The 24,304-nt window shown below is 43.7% G+C and overlaps 1 protein-coding gene across 1 annotated transcript in view; it reads right to left on the bottom strand.

Annotated features, from left to right (window-relative positions):
- mctp1a (multiple C2 domains, transmembrane 1a) overlaps window positions 1-24,304 on the bottom strand; it is a 134,469-nt gene that overhangs the window by 21,632 nt on the left and 88,533 nt on the right. The window contains exons 10-16 of the mRNA XM_084552044.1: window positions 23,645-23,747; window positions 22,817-22,919; window positions 22,109-22,210; window positions 21,435-21,509; window positions 19,205-19,324; window positions 11,441-11,557; window positions 1,272-1,328 (exon numbers count right to left, since the gene is read on the bottom strand). Coding sequence (XP_084408170.1) covers window positions 1,272-1,328; window positions 11,441-11,557; window positions 19,205-19,324; window positions 21,435-21,509; window positions 22,109-22,210; window positions 22,817-22,919; window positions 23,645-23,747 — 677 coding nt within the window. The remainder of the gene's footprint in view (window positions 1-1,271; window positions 1,329-11,440; window positions 11,558-19,204; window positions 19,325-21,434; window positions 21,510-22,108; window positions 22,211-22,816; window positions 22,920-23,644; window positions 23,748-24,304) is intronic.

The raw sequence follows: 24,304 nt of genomic DNA, 5'->3' as shown, positions 1-24,304 counted from the left end.
AAAGGTTCAAGGTTGCCTGGTGCATATCTTCAGTCAGTGCCCCCCTGTACACTTTCGGCCTTGGAACTTCACAGCCATGAAACTTCGCTTCTGCATCACTGTGGGAGAGGATGTAATGCTCGCATATCTTTGTGTGCTCATCATCCAACTGGCTGCCTGGCTGACTGATTGCTTGTCTGGCTTACTTACTATTGGGATGACTATTTGACCATCTGCACAATAAACGTCTTGTTTTTAACCCTTTTGTTGCAGCACGTACTTTTAAAACAGGAGAGGTTGCTCTTGTGTCCTCGGGGCAAAGATAAAAGTCAGATATCAAACTGACCGGTCGAAGGTTTTTACAGTTACCATTCCAGAGATTTCCTCAAAAAACATTCCCAGACCAGACCATGCAAATTACCACTTCTCAGCCTACTACACTTCATATTGCCGCACGGAGGCTGTAAGGCATCAGCTCAAGTCATTTGAGTCTGCAGATTGCTGGTTTTCACAGTAAAGGGTTTGGACTTCACTTCACCCATGTTATAATGCTGGCCTTGTTTCACACTGCTTGAGACTCACTGGACTGTAGTATCAAAGAAAACTGCTTCCATTTGAAAAGAATAAAAAAACAAAGACAACACAGAGAGTGGAAAAAGAGCTGTACCATTTCAATTACCGTTCCCAACTGGAACATTGTCAAGGCACTGTATCCTATCCAGTGGCATTTGTTTCAGTGGCTGTTCCTAAAGTGTAAATGAGCGGAGGCAGTAAAGCAGCCACCTGTTGTTACCTGATAGTGTCTGGACAAGCCCAGATGCTGTTTTACTGGGACATAAAGGAGCAGTGAACGGACCTAAATAGCTAACTAAGCACTTTATATGGGCGCATGTTCTCAGGAAGAAGGGTCGAGGCACGACGTTAGTAAAGTTAACATAATGTCCTATGAAGGGAAATACTGCGATAAAAAAAAAAAAAACACCAAAACAAAGCAAACCAAAGGGAGGAAAGGTGAGGAATGTGTCGTGTGTATACCTACAGAAAAATAAAAGAAAAAAACTTTTCAAAAGGTTAAAAGGTTGTACAATCTGTGAACATGTGTTTGCGCCTCAGGCAGCGAGAATAACCGAACGGGGGAGGAGAAGGGAGGGGGAGATGGAGTCATTTCGTTAGTCTGTTTGTGTTTCCGGTCTATGAAGCAGTGTCAACCCCTCCTGAGGCAGTGTGCGTATGTGTGTGTGTGTGTGTGTGTGTGTGTGCCTCAGTGCATCCCTGACACGAGACATAATTACCTTGTCATCTTTGTCAAAATCCTCATCCTCATCCTCCAGCAGGTCCTCCACTGCTTGCTGTCAGTTGCAACAGAGAAAAGAGAAAGAAAAAAAAAACCAAGAAAGTGAAATAAAGATGTTTATGCAACAGCTACAGTCCAGATAAACATTAGATAACACAGGGTTAACATCATCAGAGCAGCCAAAGAGGCGCATTAAAGCTGATTGGTTATGCTTATGCCTGGCAAGAGTTTGTTAATGAGTATGGAAAGTGTGCAGATAGCACAACTACTGGATTTGTGGGTGTTAATACGTCATAAGCTTCAGAGTGGTTCTGAATTAGAATTTAATTTTAGAAACACTCTGTTGTTCAAAAATGTTGACACTTCTGGAAATGTAAGCAAACGCTCAGGCTTTTGAATTTCAACGGGCTGAGGATTAAAGTCTATTCATCCACTCAAATCGCGTCGCACAAAAGCCTTTCGCATCCTATACAATCCAGGGGGACGAGACGGCAGGACTCCTCTTCTCCTCCCGATTCTGCGTGGTCTCTTCTGGCCGCCTTGACCTTTTTGCACCCGCCTCCCACGTCCACCTCCCAATTTCTAGACGTTCACCTATCTGTCTATCCTGTCGCGCGCGCTCTCGGAGAATGCTGCGCCGTGACAGGAGAAAGAAGAAAAGCCTGAAGCGCAGAGAGCAAGCCACAAAGAACAGCAACTATTTGCTTCAGTGGTGCACAACCGATGAAACTGGAGCTGGTGTAACTCTGAGGCCCCAAGACACCACGAGACGTACTGTACAGTAAGAAGAAAAATGACAACACGCTCATGTGTTCACACACAGAACCAACAGCAAAGACACATATGGAGACATACAGCATAGGGTACAATGTAACAGTGGTGCATGCAAGTTGTAGCTTTTCTTCTTCATTGATATGTAGACGAATACGAGTTGCAAAAGAAAGGCAGCCCTTCTATTTGTATGTGAAAGGAAGCCAATAAACAAATGTATTGGCATGTAAGGAAAACCCCAAACCAACAAGAGCAGCTCAGTCCACAGTGTTTAGTGATACGCCGCCTTATTAGTCATACAATACTTGAGTGTGTCTTTGTGAACATTCACAAGTTCAAAACATGCAATCTGCTGTCTCTGTCAATCACACATCACGGCTGCAAGGTCATATTCTTGCTCCCGATTTACATAAACAAACACCCATATCATAAGCCACACAGCTGTGAACCTCAGAAATTCATCTGCTCTCATTGTTGCACTGTGCAACCGCCGCCGCCACCCCCTCCCCTCCCGAAATCCTTCGCCTAGCCCCGGCATCACCGCAAACCGCCTTACCACCTCCAGAACAGCACAAACTAGTTTGGAGAAATCCAAAAATCATTACTTAACAAGACAATAGCTTTTGTCCTTTTTGTTTTTCACTGGAATAAGGGGGGGAAACTATGTGGCGGCTGACATAAGCCTCTTATGTAAATGCAGCTTCCCACACAAACAAAGAGGAGTTCAGAACGGTAGAGTTGAGAGGGTAGAATCAATAGTGTGTGTTTGTGTGTGCGTTCTATCAATAGCTCAGGATCGCTGGGGCAAGTGTTGTGCATGTATGCATGGGACTCCTCATTTTAGCCTTTTGACTGTACTGCAACTGGTTATTCCCGCTTCACCGAGACTCCATCACTGTCCGGACAAATAATCTCAACTGCTCACATTTGACAGTCTCTTTATTGATACAGAACACATTCAGGAGTACCACACTATACAAATAACAGAGAGAGAGAGGGAACTCCTGCACTCAGCCGAGGCAAAAGATGTAGATGTGATACTGTAACATGAAAGCCTTCTGGCGTCTCTAAACAAATGAGCTATAACTGTTTATAAAGTCATCACGGTTCCCTCCCGAATCCTTTCACCCATGCCAAAATACAAATATAATGGGATCCTCCACACAGAGGCTTTACTAGGGCATGCCTGGCACATGCTCCAAACTTTAAACAAAGGAGTGAGCATGAGCTAGCTGGAGAAGCATGACCTAGAGAGACAGAGAGAATGATAGAGTCGTTTGTCTCCCTCTGCTCTCCGCTCTGCTCTCTCCCTCCTAGCGCCTCTGGTTACAGAGAGAAGTCATGTTTCCTGCAATGAGACACAGTGTAAAATTAATAAATAAAAAGACACGGAACATGTCATCTGCCCTGAAGATTGCCACGGCTAAATGCGCACACTGAAGCTACTGTCTCAGTAAGGGAGGATATAAATTACCTCAGTGCAGCCAATGAATCCCAAACATATCTCTTTGGTTCTCTGTATGCATCTACCTCTCCCTCTATTTGTATCATTCTTTCCTCTTTCTAAGACCTGTTTGGTGTATGATATCATTTGTCTGCTTATCCCCCCCATTATCATGTTGTTTGAATTACTATCATTACAGCACGGCAGCATCAAAGCCTCTGCTGTCGACAGGATCGCGTCGAGCTCGCATTGCCTGCAGAGCTGCTCCAGTCGATTCAATATCTACTGAGGTGGGGATTAACATATTCAGACCTATTCAAATGATACGGCGATGATGCAGGCTACTCTTACAGATTACACTGTGCCCCATAAATACATACATAGATTTTGATAATGTAAAATATACACACAAAGAACGCAAGCGGGCACAGTGACATTGAGAGTTCAAATGGCTCTGGAAGTGTGAAGGCATCCGTTTGGCCTTCGCGTAGACGTAAAAAGCTGATTTGCAAGAATTATGTTTAGGGTTGCATTCACGTCCAAATCGAATTTTTCCCTTTTACCGTACTTCTGATCATGCCAAAACACCGGAGGTGAAGAAAGAAATGCTGCACATTAAATTTAAGTGTAAAAAAACAATTGTACATAATTTATTTGCTCTGAATAAAATGCTGTTTTTGATTATGTGCGTAAATACAGTGAAAATGATACAGCAGCCAAAGCAAATAATGGATGGCCTGTGTATTACCCTCTTGATTTCTTCACTGCATCTATTACATGATTGATACTTGAAGGCTACAACGCTGCTTGAACTATTTTGTGCGTTGGGAAAATTCATATCAACACTAATACAGAAGACATTCAGCCTTACAGGGCTAGATCTTTCTGCGCAATTTACTGTTGCTTTGTGCTGGCTGAAATCCACGGTGCTGGCCAAAATCCGCTTGGGCTGAATTTGAAAAAACAGAAAAAGCAGTCTGAGGTAGACAAAAAGTTCAGAGAAGTTTTTCAAGAACGGTCTATGAGGTAGACTCCAAAATCCACAGGAAGCTTCTGGCATAACATCAGCAGTGCAACAGCACCCCTAGTGTGTCTTCAAGGACAGAGAGCATACTCTCAGGGTCACAAGGGATTATTACTGTGATCTTCTGCCTGCCGGATACACACGGCTTTGTAGAGTTACGGTGAATGCGATGATAAATGTGATCACGAGATCATAGCAGACTCTGTGAAGCATCTTTGATTTAAAACTGGTCAATCCTGATTTATGTTCTATGTGTTTTCTTCCCTTCCTTCTAATTCCAATGAAGTTTGTTTGTGATACAAAGTGAAAACTTTAAACTAAAGCTGCAGGTAAAGATAAAACTGATTTAGAAATGTGGATTAACTAACTAAAACTTAGTAACAATTACTTGTCTCCTGGCATACAAAACTACTCTAACAAGTTTGGAGGAAAATCTGTGTTTTGCGTGGATGGAGTTTCACAGAAGCAAAACTGACTAGGGCCCGTCTCGTTCAATGGAACAAGTGCACCGTCCACTGAGGCAAAATAAAATCCATCTAGCTGAACTAGTAGCCACATCATTTTCACCCTTCCTCTGAAAAGCCTGGCCCTCTCTCTCCCTGGCCGGACTGAGTTCCACTATTTCCCCTCCTCACCTTCCCAATGACAGCCGCAGGGGGAATTGACGCCGAAGCAGACATCCCGGTGAACATGAAGATATACTTTTTCCTTCTTTTTTTCTCCCATTCCTCGATCCCTCCCTCCCTCCGTCCTCCTGCTGCTTTTCCCCTTTGATACGTGAGGGGGTTTTAACCTCTCCAGCTGCTGAGGTTTGGCCGAGTGGCTGGCTGGGGGATCTCAAGGCCCTACTTGGTATGCACTGTCCATGAGTGTATGTGTGCGTATGTGTGCGCATACTGCCTACACCACAGTTTCTGCAGACTGGTGGGAGAGCTGAGCGTCTGATAAGGCTGGGCCTGGCTGACCCGCGCGGGCCCTTCACAAGCTGTCAGAGCCGTGGCCCTCAGAGGGGGGCCCTTCCATCTGCACTGCCCAAGCCAGGGCTCACCCAGCAGGGGGCTAGATAGGGGTGAGGCTGGGGTGCTACCGGAGCTGGAGGCTGGTGGTGGGGGTGAGAAGGGCAGCTCCATATTCATGAAAGCAACACTAAATCTGTTAGCACTGAAAAAAAAAAAAAAAAAAAAAAGAGTTTCGGGATAGCGCTGCAACATTGCTAACGCACATGTACATTTCTCATTGCTCACTGGCTCACAAATCAGCAAGTTTGTTTAGTCAGAGCTTAAGAAGCAATTCAGACAAAGTCAGAAAGGCTCCACAAGCTCTGTTGAGAGTATGTAAACACAGCGGTAAGATGTTTGTCCTTCTCAGATAATACGTTATTTTGTTTCATATTCAGTTGTGCAAAAGAGTCCTAGGGCTGGTAACATTCTTGAGGTACAATCTATTGCGCATAAACACACACGTCTGTAGACTCGGGGCTTAGACCGAAAAACTCACAAACAGCTACAGCGGGTGTACTGTATAGACAAAACAATAACAACAAGCACCGAGGCAGACACCCTGAACTGCTGACGTTGTTAGCAAAGAGCACAGACAGTTACAAAGGTTCAGTGTGATGAAGGGAGTTAGACAAATGGGGGGAGGGAAGAGAGACAACATGATGAAAAGGGAGGCTGGGAGGATTCTGCTGTGGCATCCCTGATGCTCCCGATGCTCCCGTCCCGCTTCAAACTATGCCCGTTGCCTGTCTTTCTGCCTGCCAGCCTGCCATCCTATCTGCCAGTTTAGCAGAGACAGAGAGGCAGCGAGAGGAGCAGAGATGAGCGCGGTGATGCCGGGGCGGCACGGGGGAAATCAGCGGGGCACAGGCGCTCCCAGTTAAAAGTGACATGACCTTTTGATTTTGTCACCTGTCACCAACTGCCATGTCTGACTCCACACTGAGGAGTGCCTGCCATCCGCCGCTGCCTTCCTCTGCCTCCGTCTCTCTGTCGCTCCGTCTCTCTGAATGCCTCTCTGTCTTTTTCTGTCTCCTGCTCCCACTCCATCTCCTGTTCTCATTCTCCTTGTCTTTCCAGAGCCGGGGGTTTGTACGGGGAAAAGTGGAGGTGTGACTTTTCTGGAGGAGTTGCGGGTATAATAGGCAGCGTTTCCTCTTTTCCTTCCAGCTTTCCTAATATTTACTCTTCTCTACCTGTGTAGTGCATGGCTCTTAATGAGGGCAGATGTCAAGGCAGAGTGTGTTTAGAGACGCAGAAAAAGTTCTTTTTTTTTTTTTTTTGAGCTGCAAAATCAGGGAGAAAATAGAATAGATAAAAATGGCAATGAAGCCTTGTTCTAGAAATGTTCAAATAAAGTCAGACAATATTACTGTCTTAATGAAATATATATACTGCTGTCACACTGAGCACTCCAGTCAGGAAAGAACAGACTAAAACAGTGAAGGTAGAACTACACAAACTACATTAATTTAGATTAAATGATAACATTAGTAGATCACCACAGTCAGTGATTATATTTTAATGGAAAACTAAGCTCTATCAGGGAGATTAAAATCCATATTTGTTTTTAAGAAAATACTATCTCACTCAGGCTGCAGAGCGGGCTAAGGTAGTCAGCTTCCTTGCCTCTGGAGGCATGTCTGTAAGTGTGAAGTATCTTCAGGCCATTAAGGTCTTCTCTTCCGTAATGGGCTGGCAGATCCATTGGGTGAATCAATGTAATGGTCTGAAGCATGGGATAAAGAGGATGGTCCTCCAGTGTGACGAGGCCTAATTGCCCGTCATCCTGTGGTAGAAAGAGACATCACCATGTTCCATATGTAGCCTCTACAACAGCCTGCACTGAAATTAACACCTTCGTAACATCTGGTGAGGGCTTTTCTGGGCCAAGAGAGCGGCAAGGAAGGATTTCTATTGGGATATGTCCCTGCTTGTTAATCTCGGCGCCCATCATATACACTCTTGCAAGCAGGCACGCACACGAATACGACGCGCCGCTAGGAAAAGACGTAGGCATGCGTGCGCGAGCTGCCTGACCGGCTTCTGCTTGACCAAGCCCAGCCTACTCGCAGCTTCATTTGCAGCAAGCTTGGGGTAGATCAAAGGACCAAATTATTCCAGGTTTCCAAACAAGAAAGCGATGGAGAGAAGAAAGTCATGTCATTAAAATGCTCATCCACACAAATGCAGAAAGACAAGATTAAGTCCTCCTTGATAATACATTACCGGCTTTGAATGTCAGAATTAAAAGCGGTGTCTTTCTCTGCACAGATTCAAAAGCACAAAAAGGTCCTGTTGTTTGTTTGTTCCGGTGAGCATGTTAGAGCATGACACACAGGTCAGCTAACAATGTTGAAGAGTCAGCATTCAGGGGTCAGGGAGCTACATGATAAGAGAGGAGGTCGGGGACCTTGCTGGTGCAGTGCCTCCTTTAATCGCTGTTCTAAGGATGCTCTGACTGCTTAGCAGGTACTGGTCAAGGTTGGGGCTAGGGTAAGGAGCGCTGATCCGGGATCTGTTTGCAAAGCAGCATGTAACCACACAACAGTCAGTGACCCTGAGGGGTGAATTACAGCCTGCAGAGAACAGAGTGTTTGTTTATCTGCTATAGACAGCGCTGTGCACTGTGGTTGTGGTGTAAAACTGGAGAAGGGTCCGCACATTGAACCCATCAGATGAAGCAACGCTAGTTCATTAGGAAGTCTGTACTCAAGTGCTTTTTTCATTTTCTCTCATTCTTGCCCCCACCCTACCTCTCCCTCTCCCTCTCTCTCTCCCTCTCCCTCTCTATCTGTTTCTTTCTCTCTCTCACCCTTCAGAGTGAGTTCAGCAGAGATTCCTTTGGCATTACCCTCACCCCAGACTGCTGGAAAACCGCAGCGCTCCGGATGCTGACCCTTGCTCGGCTCAGCACAATGCTTTAATTTGGTGTGTTGTTTAAAGTAATTAGAAAGCCCCTTTCCCCTGTTTTCCTTTCTATTCTTCTCAGTTCTCTGCCAAGTGCAGGAGGGAAACAGTGAGTCGTCCATGACTTCAACTTGATAAAGACTCGGAAGAGGAATCCAGGGGACCAGGAGAGGAAGCAGCAAGAACTCAGATACTGGATGCTCTCGCGGTGCCCCCTCCCACCCCCTGCCTTCCCCGCACCGTTGCAGATTGGGAAACTGAAAACAAACAGGGACAGGACTCGGGGGATACTTGTGTCTGAATGTGCGTGTTCGAGTGTGTGTGCATGCGGCATTTGCAAACACGCTGGAAGATAATACTTATTTTATACATTGCATTTTTTTTTTTGTTTTTTTTTACTGCGTTTAAAACTGACAGAAGATAGTAATATGAAAAGGTAAAGAGGCAAACAGTTGATAAGGGAGCAGGGGGACAGGGTTCCTCACATTCACCAGTCCTGAGGCTGTGAGACCGCAACATCGAGACAAGAGGGACAATGATTGTCAGGGAATTTTCTTTGTGTCGCCCGTGCTGCTCCGTACCGTTCAGCACAACTGTCACAGCGGCAAGAAAGGGGAGCATTAATGGCGCTAATCTTTGACAATTAATCCCACTTTCATCAGATACACCGTCGCAAAAAATTTCTTCACACTCACACACACGCGTACGCTTATACAATGGACACATTTTCAACTTTTATCACTTACGTACACACACACACTTGCATTTCTACCCACACATCAAAGTACCGTTCTAGCACACACCTGGAATGACTCATTTAGATGTACATGCCTGTGTGTGTGCGTCTTTGCGTGAGCTGTTCTACACGGCGGCCGTGCCTGAATCATAACCTTGGAATAAAAGAGAATACACTAGGCTACCTCAGACAGCAGAACAGCAGCACAACAATATTCAGTATTCATGCATCACAGACACACCTGCAAATTCACTCACAGTACATACACCTCAATGGTACCCCATTCTCTACGACCGCGTATTTGCCTTGGACTATCTCACCCCCAGCCCAAAACAACTCCTCTAAATACACTTCACTTGCAAAATAGTGCAATCCACGCATATGAAGATTATTAAACTGAAAGACAGTTAACTAACTTAAAGCCATTGCAGAATAGTTGCTCACAGAACACTGATGATGGCTACATCAAAGAAATCTTCAAAGACAAATGAACCCTTCAGCATCGACTAAAACTGGGAAAATAATAAACAGTACAAGAAATAATACTGAGATAAAAAAGAGAAAACTGTTGGTTATAGTTGGCCGAAAATAAATTCAGTGTTACTTAAGTTGTAGTTAAAGTCAGTAAATTAAATGGTCTAGATTTCTGGTCTAAATATGGAAGTTCATGCCAATCAAATTTAAAGCGTTCACATGTTTTTTAAGAGATCAGATCTTAAAATAGTTAAATTAAAATGATCCCATGTGTCACCACAGTAGTGAGGGTCCATATCTCCCGTTGTCTTTGACCATCGGATATTTTCTTGGAACCCAGTCGATCCGTGTTGTCATACCCAAAAGGCGCTTGCCATATGAGAATCCACAGTACGAACATGTCTTAATGTTCCAGCCAATTCTTGAGGCACTTGAGCCACAATGGTCCCTTTCAGGAGAGAAAAGCAATTTCGCATGAAGTGGGAGTTACATGTACTTACTCGTATGTGAAGTGAGTGCCACATTATGAGGATATGTAACCTTTGTTGCCTCATTTTACTTAGGAAGTACACGAGAAGAGAATATCATTATGGCTGGATAAATGCGAGCAGCAGGTAGGGGCACAAAACATCAAGCTGGGTTTTGTCTTAAGGCATGTGTGATTTTTTTATTTTTTGTCAGGCAATGTCGCCATCTACAGGCGAGGAAAAACGTCCTCTGTCATGTAAGTCTGTGTCATTCACAAATTGTTCATTTTCAATGTTTACTTAACTTACACTTGCAAACCTTTAATTCTTGACTTAATATATTTAGTTTAAATACCCTAAACATTAAATATAATTCCAAATCTACTGTGTAACTATCAGGTTACTGTCAAAAAGCAGAAGAACTTTTTTAATTAACAAACACAGAAAGAGAGGCTTACAAACAGAGGAGATTAACTCCATGTGTTATGTACAGTTCAAATTTAATTCTATTTTTACGAGTAATGCCACAGTGACACAAAGCTATTAGATTTGGTGCATTGAAATGACTGAATTTAATACTTCTTCTAAATTCAATCCAATCTAACCCAAAGAATCCTTATGAAGAGATAAATATACACATAGAGAGAGACTGCGAGAAAATCTGAAGTCTGTTAACCGGTTATTTCCAACTGAGTCTCGGAAAAAAAAGGCACTTATTAAAATTAATCACTTCATTGTTCACGCTCACTCCATAGTCTAGCTCTGTCTCTCGTTTTCACTCTCTGCTCTCCAAATGTGCCCGGGCATGATTAAAACATGTCTGTTTCTCCATGACATTGCTTTGACATCATTTAATTGGTATAAGAGATAAAAATAAATGAATTAAATAAATATACTACCAGGTAAGTGGCGTAACGTAGCTCAAGGTGACAGCCTATTATTTCTCCCTTTTCTTTGCCTCAAAGAAGGCAAAGTGAGAAATGTGAGATTGCACTGAGAATGCAGCTCCTCATGCGGCAGATGGAGGTTTCTTTTTTATTTCATTTTTTTTTTCTTTTTTTAAATTAAATCCAATCCTGGTCAGAGTTTGTGAGTGCAATTTGATCAAAAGGTATATTGGAAATTTTCTCAGAAAGGTATGTTGCCGGCTCACTCATCTGCACATCTCTGCTGAATATAATCACCAAATACTTATTGTTTGATAAAGAAATGGAGTTTAATTAACGCCGAAAATAAATGAAGAGCGCGGCTGAATTTCAACCCTGCATTGTGTGTAGAAACAGGCTTTTACAGTGAAGCGAAAAAAAGGCGGAGTGATACGAGGAAGGGATGGGGTTACTCACCACATCTTGTCTTGTATCCTTCCCTGATGCGATAAGGATGTAGTTCCAGGCCAAGGGCAGCAGCAAAGCCAGAGGAATCATATAGAGTTCAAAGTTCCAAACGACGATGACAAAAAGCTGCGGGGACACATAAAAGCAAAACTGTTGAAAAGAGAAAAATACGGGAGGACTGCGTGGACCAAGAGTGTCTACATTCATGGTTTAAACACGGATGCCTCAAGAGGGAAACTCCTGAGAAAACGTGAGCCGGCCATATGTGCGATTGGAAACGATGCACATTCAATCACATTCATATGCAGAATCATAAACCCTTATGGAGCGAGGCGTAAAAATTAGGCTGTGCTTCAACAAAGGTACAGGCCCGGTGTTAGCGAGCTGAGGTTCGACACCATGACCCCCGGCGGTTTATGGTCCTCGAGCTGAGGACGAGGACGGTGAGGAGGACGAGTATGAGAGTCTCTTTCCTCCATGCCAATCACCCCGGACTCTGAGGTCATGTACTGTTTCAGCCACAGCACGTCAGAGCTGACCCTTCTATACTCAACCCCAAACTCTCGCATATGACCCCACACACCCCACAACCCAAGTCCCTAACCCTGTCACTCCAAGCCCCAATATCCTCTCTCCTAGCCCAAAAGACTCCTATGCCCTGCCCCTAACCTCCTCTGCACCCATCTGCCAAAACCATAACCTCTATACCTCCCCTCTCATCACCAAACAAGAAAAGCACCATCTGAAAATTAACCTTTCCTAAAACCCTGTATTCTGATTCTGGCAGGGCTCTTTAGCCTCTGACAACAGATTACTGCGGCGTTTGGGAGAAGATATCTGTGGGAAAGTAAAACTGCCAATAATGGACGCTTGATATTTTCTCAAAGCATTGTGTCAATTGTGAGGAAGCATTGTGTCAATTGTTGTGTAAAAAAGTTAAAGAGAGTTGGCCGGGGGGAATTGCGCGGGAATAAAATCTGCCAATAGGACAAAAGAGCATTTATCTTTTCTAATAATATCGTGCTTAACTATACAGAGATTCTTGGTGATTGATAAAACCGAGGCAGCAATTATAGCAAATGCTGAAAATGCAAACCATGTCTAATGCTCAATCTCCTCTAACAAAACATATTTATCAAATTCAAGAACAAGAAATCCATTATTTCAAATAGGAGCAGAGACGATTTGAAATTAATTAGTCTCTGTATGGAAATACACCCGTGTTTAACAATCAGTTCTGATGGGGAACTTTTAGGAGTGGTGAAATTGAGACTATTACTGTATAAAGCAGATTTATTGGTCTGTGCACCAATTATGATCCATCCTGTTTGGCTGAACAACATCAACAAGAGAGAGAGGGGATGCTTAGTAATGAACAATCAAATTGTTTTATTTCTGTGTTTTGTGCCTGAGTGTGTGTGAGGGGAAGAGACGGAGAGGGAGAGAGGAGACTAAAATCAAGCTCCTCATTGTGTTTGCCGTCTGAGGTTAATGTGAATATGAGGTTCAACAGCCCCTCAACAGCGCGCATGCAGGTCTGCTGTTGCTGTGGCGGAGCTAGTCGGACACCAAGCGGCACGCGCTCTGGAGCGCTGCGCCGTGATGGACAAACACATCTGAGCATCACGGCTCCACGCAGTAAAAACACATTCAACTCTAATTCTGGTGTAGAAAAGTTTGAAAGACTCGTTTGGAAACTTTTAAACAAAACTCTTACTATATGTTAAAATATCTGCCACCGAATATACAAAAAAATAAATAAACAAAAATAATAGAATTAAACATGAGAAGTGTCCAGTGCTTTTTTGCATAATGTTCACAGCAAAATTACTTCTTCAAATAAGCCTGAATGCTCTTTGTGCAACAACCAAATTTCCCAAAAGTATCAAAATCCTTCCATGTTTCTCTTGGGTTCAACTTCACTTTCTCACATACAGTAAACAGAGTCTGTCTCTGATACATCTGTGTAGGAGAAAGCTGGATAGAAACAACTTAATAATTCATATTTGTATACTAAAAAGTAACAAAACAATATCCCTTTGCTGATCATAAAAAGCCGTTAAGGCCGAGAAAGCTACAAGCAACGCACATCCACACAGATTTTCTCTACGAAATGTAAATATTCTAAAATTACCCACCTACCTACAAGTAATTTACAAATCTTTATGATCTATAACGCTGCTAAACACCGGAATAATCTCTAACTAAACAATGTGCAATGGAGGTGCAGAGGCTTGACTCCAGTTGAACAAACAAAGGAGCTCACTTGTTTCAAACCTATTCTGGTAGACGCTATAAATAACTGCACACGTACAAACATCTTCATGCAGATGCACATACGCTCCTTTCAAATGCTCCGCTATAAATATAACTTACAGCAGGCATACATCGCACTGTAAGTATTTGTAGCGTCTGGTTGTCTAATCGCTCATGGTGCTGTTGTCACGAAGCAGAAAAATTAATTGCACTTCCCACTGCTGATGTTTATAGGAAACCTTCAAAATTTTCTTTTATGCTTTTGTCTTTTCTCCGTTTTCATGAGGTTGTTTAACCTGTCACCCCTCTTCATTCCGCCTCCTTTTCAGTTAAAGTGGCTGAGGGCGAAGTTTTGACTGGCAGCTGGAGAAACCGGACACCCAGGCTCAGTAGTGGCCAGCCCTGTACCGTCTTTGTGCCCACCAGCTGGGCAATGGGGCCCTGCGGTGCCCGGACCTTTCCACCAGGACCGGGCCGATCGCAGCCACCCCCCGTGACGCTCGCTACACCAGATAGGAGGCTCTTCGCCTGGGGAGGAGGGAGAGGGAAGGAGCCCGCTGAGGATGTCAGTGACCAGAGAAGGGCGGAGGAAAAAGAAAATAACGCTGAAAATATGCTGGATCGAAGGGAACAAGAGGAGGAAAAGGCTAAATGAAGGTCCAGATGTAGTCTACGGGAATAATAATAAGACATATTATAGTTGTTGGTGATTGCTAAGAGTGAATATCTGAACAAGCACACAGGAGATGCTGACTATGCCTCGATCTCACTGTGTCTAATACTTCTGCATTCTTACCTGTGTGGTAATGTAAAATTTTCAATATGAACACTGCTTTTGTCTCTTTTTGTATATGTACCTCTACAGTCTTTAAAATTCGCAAACTGTCTGATTTAGTTTTCAGTATGTAAACAAATGTATAAAGTTTTATATTGAGAGATTATATAGTTAATATAGCCTGTAATTATCAAACCTTTAATGAAGTGCAGTGACAGTGATTCTTTATTTTAGTTCATTTCTTCTTTCCAAAACTAATGTCAGCAGCTAATAAATCAAAAAAACAAGTCGGGAATAATAAATTAAAAATGTGTCTTTATGACAGAATCCAGACGTATTCTGTCATAAAAATAGACCGTCACTTCTTTTAAAACTACTCATGCTTCAACACAAATTGTTAGGAACAAAACTATTCACTTGTCATAAAACAAAGTGAAATAATATTCTCCACTGTCACATCTGCTGAACCAGTTTAAGATGTAGTTAAAGGCTACATTTGAACTGGGCAAACTTCACATCTAAGCACAAGCTGAATTTCAAATGAGATGTATAATTAAAAAAGACAATAACAAACAAGCACCAAGTAAAACCATGCCAGAATAATTTGTAATGTTTTGGCTAAAATACGCCAGCACACACACACACACACACACACAAAAAGAAAACTAAATTATTCTGACAATTCTCCGTAGCCAGATTTCACTGCAGTTATAACCTTTGATGCTTTTTCTTTTACTATTAAAGAATTCGAACACAAGAAGTTATATTAAAGACAGAAAGTCAAAATGATTTATTCAAGCACTTAGTGTGGCACATTGAGAGTTGCAGTATCTGTTTCAAAACACAACCCGTATCCGTACGGCTCTTTGCCGCAGCACCGTGGGAGGGTAATATCAGTATTTTGGCTTACATTAACCACACACCAGGCTAACTTTCCCCCTGCTCTGTCTCAGCGGAGTGAAACTGAAGTTTGGATTTCAGACTTCCCCTTTATCTCTCTTACATCAATTTCCATGCTGGCACTAAGTGTTGCCAGATAGCAACTAGAAGTCCTGTTAAGTTCGAGGGAACGAGAGGAAGGGAGAGTGTGTCCTGTTTGTGACCAGACCTACCTATCATTCAGTGGTGCTAGACTGCCCCCTGCTGTTCCCCTGCAGAATTCAGATCCACAGCTAAATTAAAGCTGTTCATCCGATGAAAAAAGAAGCAAATCACTGAGTCGGTCATTGCATTAGAACATAGAAAAATAAAAAGCAGCATTCACCACTCATGGACTCAACAGTACAGCTGCACAGTAGTGGTAACTATTAGTAGTAAAGAGAGCTGTATCCATGACTCCTCAACAAAAGGCCTCACACATTTTCTGTAAAGTCTCTATCTCTGGTGATTAAGCTCTGACTTGGTATTCTCTCTTAGTCATGCCACTATACTTCAACTATCACTCATTTTGTAAATCAGGAGAGCAGTAAAATGTGAAAGTATATCTTTCAAAGCTGTCCCTTGCTGTGGGCAAAGACGAACTCCCGACTTTAAAACTTTTAAAAGTTAGACAGGTTCTTTGAAGAGGAGTCAAAGGAGCAATTTAAAGAGACCTGGAGTGGTGTGTACCACTGACTGCTATGGCGCCTCAGCTCTGTGTGTGTATCAAACTGCCAGGCAGACATGTGCAAACACGCACACATACACACTCCAATAGTTGCTTCTGTACCTGTCTTTGCTTTTTTTTCCCCTTTTTTTTATTTCAGCAGGGTGAATTTTTATCTAAATGCAAAGCAGGTGATAGGTGCTCCAGTTTCCTCTAGAAGTAGCTCCCTTGTCTGGGCTCTCTTCCTGATAAGAGTCCTACTTTGCCTGACATAAAAGAGCCCGGTATCATTTCCCCTGCCTCCCCAACAACCCCCAGCTCGCTGCCCTCGCCCTTCCCCGAGCTTCACAAAGCTGCCTCTATTTGCTCCCAATTCAGGGCCCAATTGCAGATAAAGTTACAGCAAATTTGTTTGGAGGAAGAGCTGCTGAGGCCTACGGTCCCTGGGGCAATAACAGCCTTGTCTTGCAGGGGCCGTGGGGAGAGCTGGCAGCAGCAGGAGAACAGAACCCAACACCGCTCAGCCCGACAATGGCCTCGACTCTCTGGGAGGGAGGGAAAAGGGAGGGGAGAGAGAGATAAAGGAGAACAGGGATGGATAGATGGATAGGAGGGAGAGATGCTCAGCTTGCAGGTGTGGAGAGCGGAAGCAGACGCTTAACCCCGAGACAGGGAATGGAGACACCACCCATAGACACACACACACACACACAGACGCACACACACACACACAGACACCACCCATCATGCAGGACAGGAGGTAACTCCAGTCCCGTCCATTGTGCCAACGCCTCAGGCAAAGCTGCCACGGTGGCTGATTCACTGTCGGGATGGGTGGTTGACAGCAGTGTGGGTGTGAGAGAGAGAGAGAGAGTGAAAAGCTGCATGTGAGACTATGCGATATCTCTCTTTCTCGCACATGCACACAAAACACACACAACATACACACTAATCACAGCTGGCACTAATGGGTGATGTGTACATGCGGCTGGCATTTTCAGAATTGGGCAGAAGGAGAGTAAGGGACCATGAAGGAAATATCTGAACATTTTTTTTGTGGAGGGAGAGTTTCACAGTGACACAGTATGACAGCTGCATTTTGATGCAGAGTATCGCGCACAAAATCCCACGAATATATGAAGAAGCTTAAATTTTCCCCCCTCAGGCTCACTTAGCGGTTATGAGGCGCACACATTTGTAAGTTTAGAGGTTGAATTGCCCAAAGCTCCACCTCTGTAGCTGCAGCCGCGCTGGAAAGTTGAGTGTAACATCTGTCTAGAGAGACATCCGGACAGAAACACACGTGCACATGTGTACAGACGCACATGTCCATAATCACACACAGCAGTACACCTTCATGAACGCACCACCTTGGCCAGATGGCCCCCCATAAAAACCCACTTAAAGAGATGAGTGAAGTGATTAAGAGGCCTCTCGAAGTAAGGGAGAAATGAGAGAGGGATGAAGAAATGGAAGGGGAGGGAGGGAATACCTGTGTGTGTGTGTGGGGGGGGAGGCCCTAAATACTCTGATGCTTTTAGCTAAGTGCATACTCCTACGCTAGCAGACTCCCAAAAGAGCGGTGGATGGGAGGGAGGGGGCACAATGACACCTAAATTTCAGGATTTCTATAAACTATAAAACAGTATGTCCTTGGCCTAGATATATCCTTTGTTAGCATCTGAATACGTTGGATATAAGTGAGTTCAATGAGAATATGAATAGTCAGAACAGTTCCTCAGAAACGGATGTACTTTACGCCGCGTTTAGAAAAAAGGGACGAGGAGCTATGCACGCGTGCGTTCGCCGGCACGGAGGCTGCACTTTCCAAGGCTGCATCCTCCCTTCTCCATTCACCATGTGGACTGGCATTTCTGAAGTGACCTTGTTTTCTGGGAAATTCTTGACATTTTTATTTTTTTGTCTGACATTTTCATTTATTTCTAAAAGATGAGACACGAGGACTCGCGCCCGGGTCGCACTTGCATGAGGGAAAATGCAAACACACGCGCACACGCGACTCCGGGCTCGCACGCCCGCGCGCACATAAAGGGAAAATGTTAACTGATCAATACCGTGTCTCTCCTGACCCATGTCTTGTGATGACACGGTGACCTGCTGTACAAACACACACATTCAGCCTCTGCAGAGATTAAGCTGGTGTCAGACAGCCAAATGCTGCTAATGTCTAATGTCTGCTGTGGAGACACTTAGTGCTGCCATGGTAAAGGGCTGGGGCAGGGCGGGTCCACCTGTCCTGTAGCTACTTAAGTCAGGACACTAAACCAGACAGGATTAAATGTCTGCTCTGTCATCTTTAGGGTAGGAACCTCCATGCAGACACTCGCTGCCCGGCAGGAGAATGTCTTTTACTGATAGCTCTGCTGTCCAATTACACTTCACCTTTTAATACCAGACACAGATGACAGGGGAGAAAGAGACAGAGAGGGAGGATGAAGACGAAGAGGAGGCCGGTGGACGAAGGGAGAAAGGCTGCCATTTCTACTGTCTGCAGGAACAGCTTGTCACACTTCAAAAGATCGTAGTTGCGTTTTCTCAGTATTTGGACATCTGAGGCTCTAATAAAATAATGTTTAAGATTCAACACCACTCATTCCCAGCCAGCGAGTGTCAAAACAGACGCCATGTGTGCATGTACATTTAATACAAGGACATGGGGAAAAAAAAACTTAATCAAGTCTACCATTGGAGTGTGTGAGTAACAGTCTGTGGTTGGGTGGGTGTACTTAACAGTGCTTGAGACATGAACAGTCTCTTGTGTTAGAGTGTGAAATTACCAGTGAAGGATCTATACTTTGTTAGCAGAAATGGTCCTACAGATTTGGTATATGTGTGTGTGTGTGTATCTCCTCTGTGTGTGTGTGTTTAGCATGAAAAGTACAACCAGTAAGATATATGACTACACATTTAGAACAGTGCTCGTCAACATCGGTAGAGTTTAAGTAATTTCTCTATGACAAAAAGGAGCCCCAGCTCCATTTGAGATTGTTTTTCTCCAACATTAAATTCTTAGGAAACCAATAACAACAACATACATCATGTGAGTACTAAATATACACTCCTGGTCCTGGTTCTTTGTGTCAGGTAAATGTGCTACATTTAATGCTACTGTATATCTAAGTGCACCTCTACGTACCACAAAAGCACAGATGCTCCTCTGCGGAGAGTCCCACTCGAAGCAGCTGTTGATGTAGCAGCCCGTGTTGATCAGGAACGTGATGCAGCGTCTTACTCGGTTGAAGTTCTGCAAAAGCAACTGTGAAAGAGACAAACAAGCATTAAACAAGTGAAGGCTTGAGGTGAAATATGTGCCATAGCAAGGTAAAGATGGGGCTGTAAACATGATTTAAGAAAACGTCGTATGCAATCAGAAACAGAGAGAGGCGATGAAATTAGGTGTCACAGGTAAAGTAATACTGAACTACCACAAAAGACAGTGAAATAGGATCAGCCTGAACACAGCTATCATGGTACTTTACTGATCTTGTGACGTCACACGGTTAAAGAAGTCAATTTTTTCTCATAGATAATCACTGAAGATGTAAATTCATCACAAGTTGGTGAACAAATTGAGCTAAAATGATATACTGCTAAAATGGTACATCCAACCACTGTCGTGTCTCATTCAGCTGTCTCTTCTCTGCACAAGATCTGCAGCTTTGACCTCACTTTAGATTCATTATCACAACATCACATTACTGAGGGCACCATGAGGACATCAGTGTGTTTTCCTTCCTTGGAGCGGGCTATATATGGATGTCCATGGGTAAAGGACACAGCCAGCTGATTCACAGTGTTTCTTTATGTCTATTCACCCGGTGATAAAGTTTAGTACAATAATAACAATTTCCAGCACAGTCCCTGGATTGTCCTCCCTGAGCGTTCTCCAGGCATTTGGCCAGAGATAAGAGAAAACCGGCTAACTGCGGTCATCCCCCTGGGTTGCCAGCCATTCGGGGAATAGCACAACAGCGGTGAAGAACGCCAACCACCCAATCAGGTCAACACCGGGAGAAAGTGCTCCCAAAGGACAAACTGTCTCTCAAGATCCCTGCTCAAAAAGAAAGAAAAATTCTAGGCCATTATTTCACTCTTTTTAATAAAGTGTTTAAATGAGCATATAATGTGGATGTACAATAAGTCTATTATATGTGTGTACGGATGGATTTGTGTGTGGCTAGCGGTGGCTTGATACAAGACGAGAGGAGGATTTCTCCTTTTCTATGTATAATTATGTGAAGATGTTTGTTGCCAAACTGGGGATGACTCTATGGTGTCCTGCTGGGGACAAACACACCCTGAGGTCAGCTAGACAGTTAATCATCCATTTCCACATTCGTCAGCACACTGACGTACAAGCCGTACTCCTCCTGGCTCATTACTGTCATAACTGAAAATGTTCTTTTTCATGAATTATGTCTAACGGGGCTTTTAGTTTTTCCTTTAAAACAGTTAGAAAAGTCATTTATTAAGTCAAGTGTCATAATTACAATTAAAGGCTTGTGTTTGGCAGGCGTGCATGCTTTTTTTTCTGTCCTTTTCAGTGTGTGTGTGCACATTAAGCAGCAAGCAACAGCAGGGGAGATGCTACCACACAAAAGAGCCCTCACGGGGCAATCCCTCCAAAGCAGCCGGTGACATCATCATCGCGAGACGCTGACATGGGTCATCTCTATGAGTCAGGGGTGAAATGGAGATGAAAAAATGATTCTGCACCTCGAGAGAAAAGCTCGGAGTGGGCCGAGATAGAGAGAGGAGGCAGAAACAGTGAATATATGGAGGGCTGACAAAAGGGTGGTACGGGATTGTGTGTGTGTGTGTGTGTGTGTGTGTGTGTGTGTGTGTGTGTGTGTGCCGGGCTGTGTGCTGTTCTGGGCAGAGCTGTGCTCGGCTGTGCATGGCTCAACACTGACTGCCGAGCCCAAACGGTCACTCATATGACATGTCTGATGTGGGCCAGCCCCTACCATTCATCCCTTTGTGGTGCCGCCACACTGAGCAGCGTGACAATGAAGTGCAAAGCAGCAGTGGCAAAGAGGGCCAACTATAAGGATGGCCAATCTACTTATGCACCCCAGAGCTGACAGCTTGACATTTCTATTCACCACTCAGAGTGGATGCGAGGGGGTAGAGATGAGAAAAGGGGGAGAGCAGGAAAGGGGGGGAAAAAAAAAGAAACAAAATGCTGTTTTTCCTTCAATCATCCCGTTGTATCTTGCCCACACAGTTGTTGTGCTTTACAAGATGCCACTCACCGGGGTTGTTGGTTTTGCTTCAGACAGTTAAGCAGAATAGCAGGTGCAGTGGTGGACACAGATAAAAATGAGGCGGAGGTGGTAGTAGATAAGTGTTGGCTGCTGTTGTACCTGTTTGGACACTCTGGGCTCCTCCTCAATGTACTTCTGTTCAATAGGAATTAACGTCCTGAGACCAGCCTTCACCTGGAGGATGGGAAAAGCACGAGCGGTGTCACAAGCGGCAAATGGTGAGAGAGAAATAACACTTTCAATGGAATTCATGAAGAATACAGATGAGAAAGACGGTGACAGTGATTTAGCACACAGCTATGTCTATATTATTTGAAAGGTTGTTTTTTTTTTTTTATCAACACACTGTGTTCTGGCATAACATAGCAGCACATGCGTAGAGCGTGCCCCATGTCAGAGGCTAGAGCGAGCGGGAGGGAAAGCTGTAAGATGGCCGCTATAGGACACACACAGCGATGGTGAATGGGCGAACAAAGGCTGCTGAGAGGGAGTCTTCGATAATTAAAGCCAAAACGAGGACGAGGGACAAGGGACGAGGGATGAGATGGAAGCGAGGGAGGGAGGGGGGGGTTGACAAACAGAATAAAGACAACAGCAGCGTAGAAGGGGGGAATGCTGGGGAGAACAAGAGAGGGATGAGAGAGAGAGAGAGAGAGAGAGAGAGAGAGAGAGAGAGAGAGAGAGAGAGAGAGAGAGGATAATGGGGGTGGGGGGCAAAATAAAAAAAAAAAATCAGGGAGGAGACTCGAAAAAAAAACAAAAGAAAGACTTACAGCATTAAAAATCACGTCTATTTCGAGAAAGATGACCCCTTTTGTTGGCCCTGTCAGCTCCTTGCTTTTCAAGACGTAGGCTTTGCGTTCTCCATTTTGGATCTGTGGGAGAGGGACATGACAGGCGTCTGTCTGGCAATACCCGGCTGAATCGGCTCCCCGGGCCACCTTTGAACCCCAGCTGCTGGCGCTGACAGGGAACCCAAAACAACTGTGGCAACTCTGACAAGTACCTGTTCATTACCCACTGCAGCTCGGCTCTGTCAAACAGAAATGAACTATCCTGGGGAATCATACTGTACAGCAGAGCACGGGTATATTAGACACACAGTTATTTCACAGGCTATCTATATTTTTTCAAAATATGAGAGACGTTTTTCCGTCTTTATTTCTTCCTCCAAATCGCATCGTTCAGTCTCTCTATCAGTGTCATTTTCATATCATCTCTCATCCCCTAACTTTCTTTCTTCTCAGCTATCAATCTCTCTCTTTTTTTTCCTCGGCCTCTCTTCCATTTTTTTTCTCCCTCCTGTCATCTCTCTCTCTCTCTTCGTGAAATAACAACAGTGTCATCAGCGGAGTTGCAAAAATAACCTCTGCTTTTTATATCTTTTTCTGTCTGTTTTCGTTCTTACCGTTCCTTCATGTTCTCTCTATGACTCCCAAGGGGAAAAGAAAAAGAAAAACAGAAATCTGCCTTTGACTCACAGTTAGCAAAGGAATAGCCACTTTCCCCAGGAAGTCCGCGCTTCTGTCTCGGTCCTCGTCGTAAACAGTGACCTCGAGTACCGAGTGGATGTCCTTCACGTTACTGGACCACACACAAAGACAGCATCAATGACATACACACTGGGTTCGGTGGAAACTACTGCATCTTGCACAGGCTTCTTAAAATCTGCAACACTAAATGATTGCATTAGAATTGGCTAATTTTTAAAAAACTATGACATGCTTAAAAATATCACAATTAACATGTATTAAGTTACGCTGCACTACAGAACAGCATGAGCTAAATAGAAGAGTGAAACTCGTCAGAAGTATCTTTAGAAAACTAAGCGAACAAGATGATTATTGAGGATATGTGTGCAAAAATGCTATGAAATACACTCACAGAACAATTAAATGAACCTGCTTGTAGTTTGCAATATGGGAAAAAATTGCAGTGTATGTATAATAAATTACTTAGATTCATTTCCACATTTCTATTTATACACATGCTTTTATAGTTTATTATATTTTTGTGCGCATTCACACGCGTACAGACAGTCTATATTAACTATCAAATAAGAAGTATTATTAATTATAATATTTATATTATAATAAGTTTACTGTAAAAATTCAAGACTGTGATATATAGTGATCAATAGATATTTTGTAGTTCTCAAACTGGCCAGGAATTAATTATTTAAAAGCTTTGAGGAATATCCTTATATATATATATATACACATATATATTATTATGTGACAGGTGCTCTGACTTTCTACCAGACAAACATGAATGTCGGCGTGAATGCACGCCTTGTAAAAGCCACTCACAAAGTGAAGACCTTGTTCCACTCTGGGTTGAGGTTTTTGTAGACAGTGTGTGTTTGCAGCCGATCGTTACTCAGCTCCACCACGCAGAACGGGTCGCTCTTACCTGCCAAGCACACACACATTAAAAAAAATAATAAATGGAAAAGTACCAAACTTAGAAATTATTAAGAATAATTTGCAAAATATTATAAATATATAGATGTTTTATTTTAAGTTTGGCCAGCTTGATGTCTCAAAGCAAGAATCTAAGTTATCCCAACAGCTTTTGTTTATCTCCGATCCCTCACGTTATTAAGACATATAGTATATACTGTAGCATCCTCTGTTTATGCAAAATGACAGCTCCAATACCCTGGACTTATCAGAGCCGTAATAATATGATTCTTTCATTTTTACCCCCAATCCTGTGTATATTATACAACAGCATATCAGTGCGGCAGCTGCAAGCCATTTCTATCAGCATCCTGGGAACATGGACAACTAGAAGATAAGCTCCAGGACAACTGTGCCCTGGGCAGTGACAAGACGGGGACGGGAGAGAGAGAGAGAAAGAGAGAGAAAGGGAGAGAGAGAGGACTTTGAGAATGGATGGTGCTGAGAACACAGGGGTCGAGGTGGCTCTGAAGGCCAGAGGACTTCTGAGTAGAAGATAAAGAAGGG

The sequence above is a fragment of the Chelon labrosus genome, assembly GCF_963514085.1.
Source record: "Chelon labrosus genome assembly, chromosome: 9".
Lineage (NCBI taxonomy): Eukaryota > Metazoa > Chordata > Actinopteri > Mugiliformes > Mugilidae > Chelon > Chelon labrosus.
The sequence above is the reverse complement of the archived record's forward strand: the minus strand, read 5'-3'. Positions and strand labels throughout refer to the sequence as shown.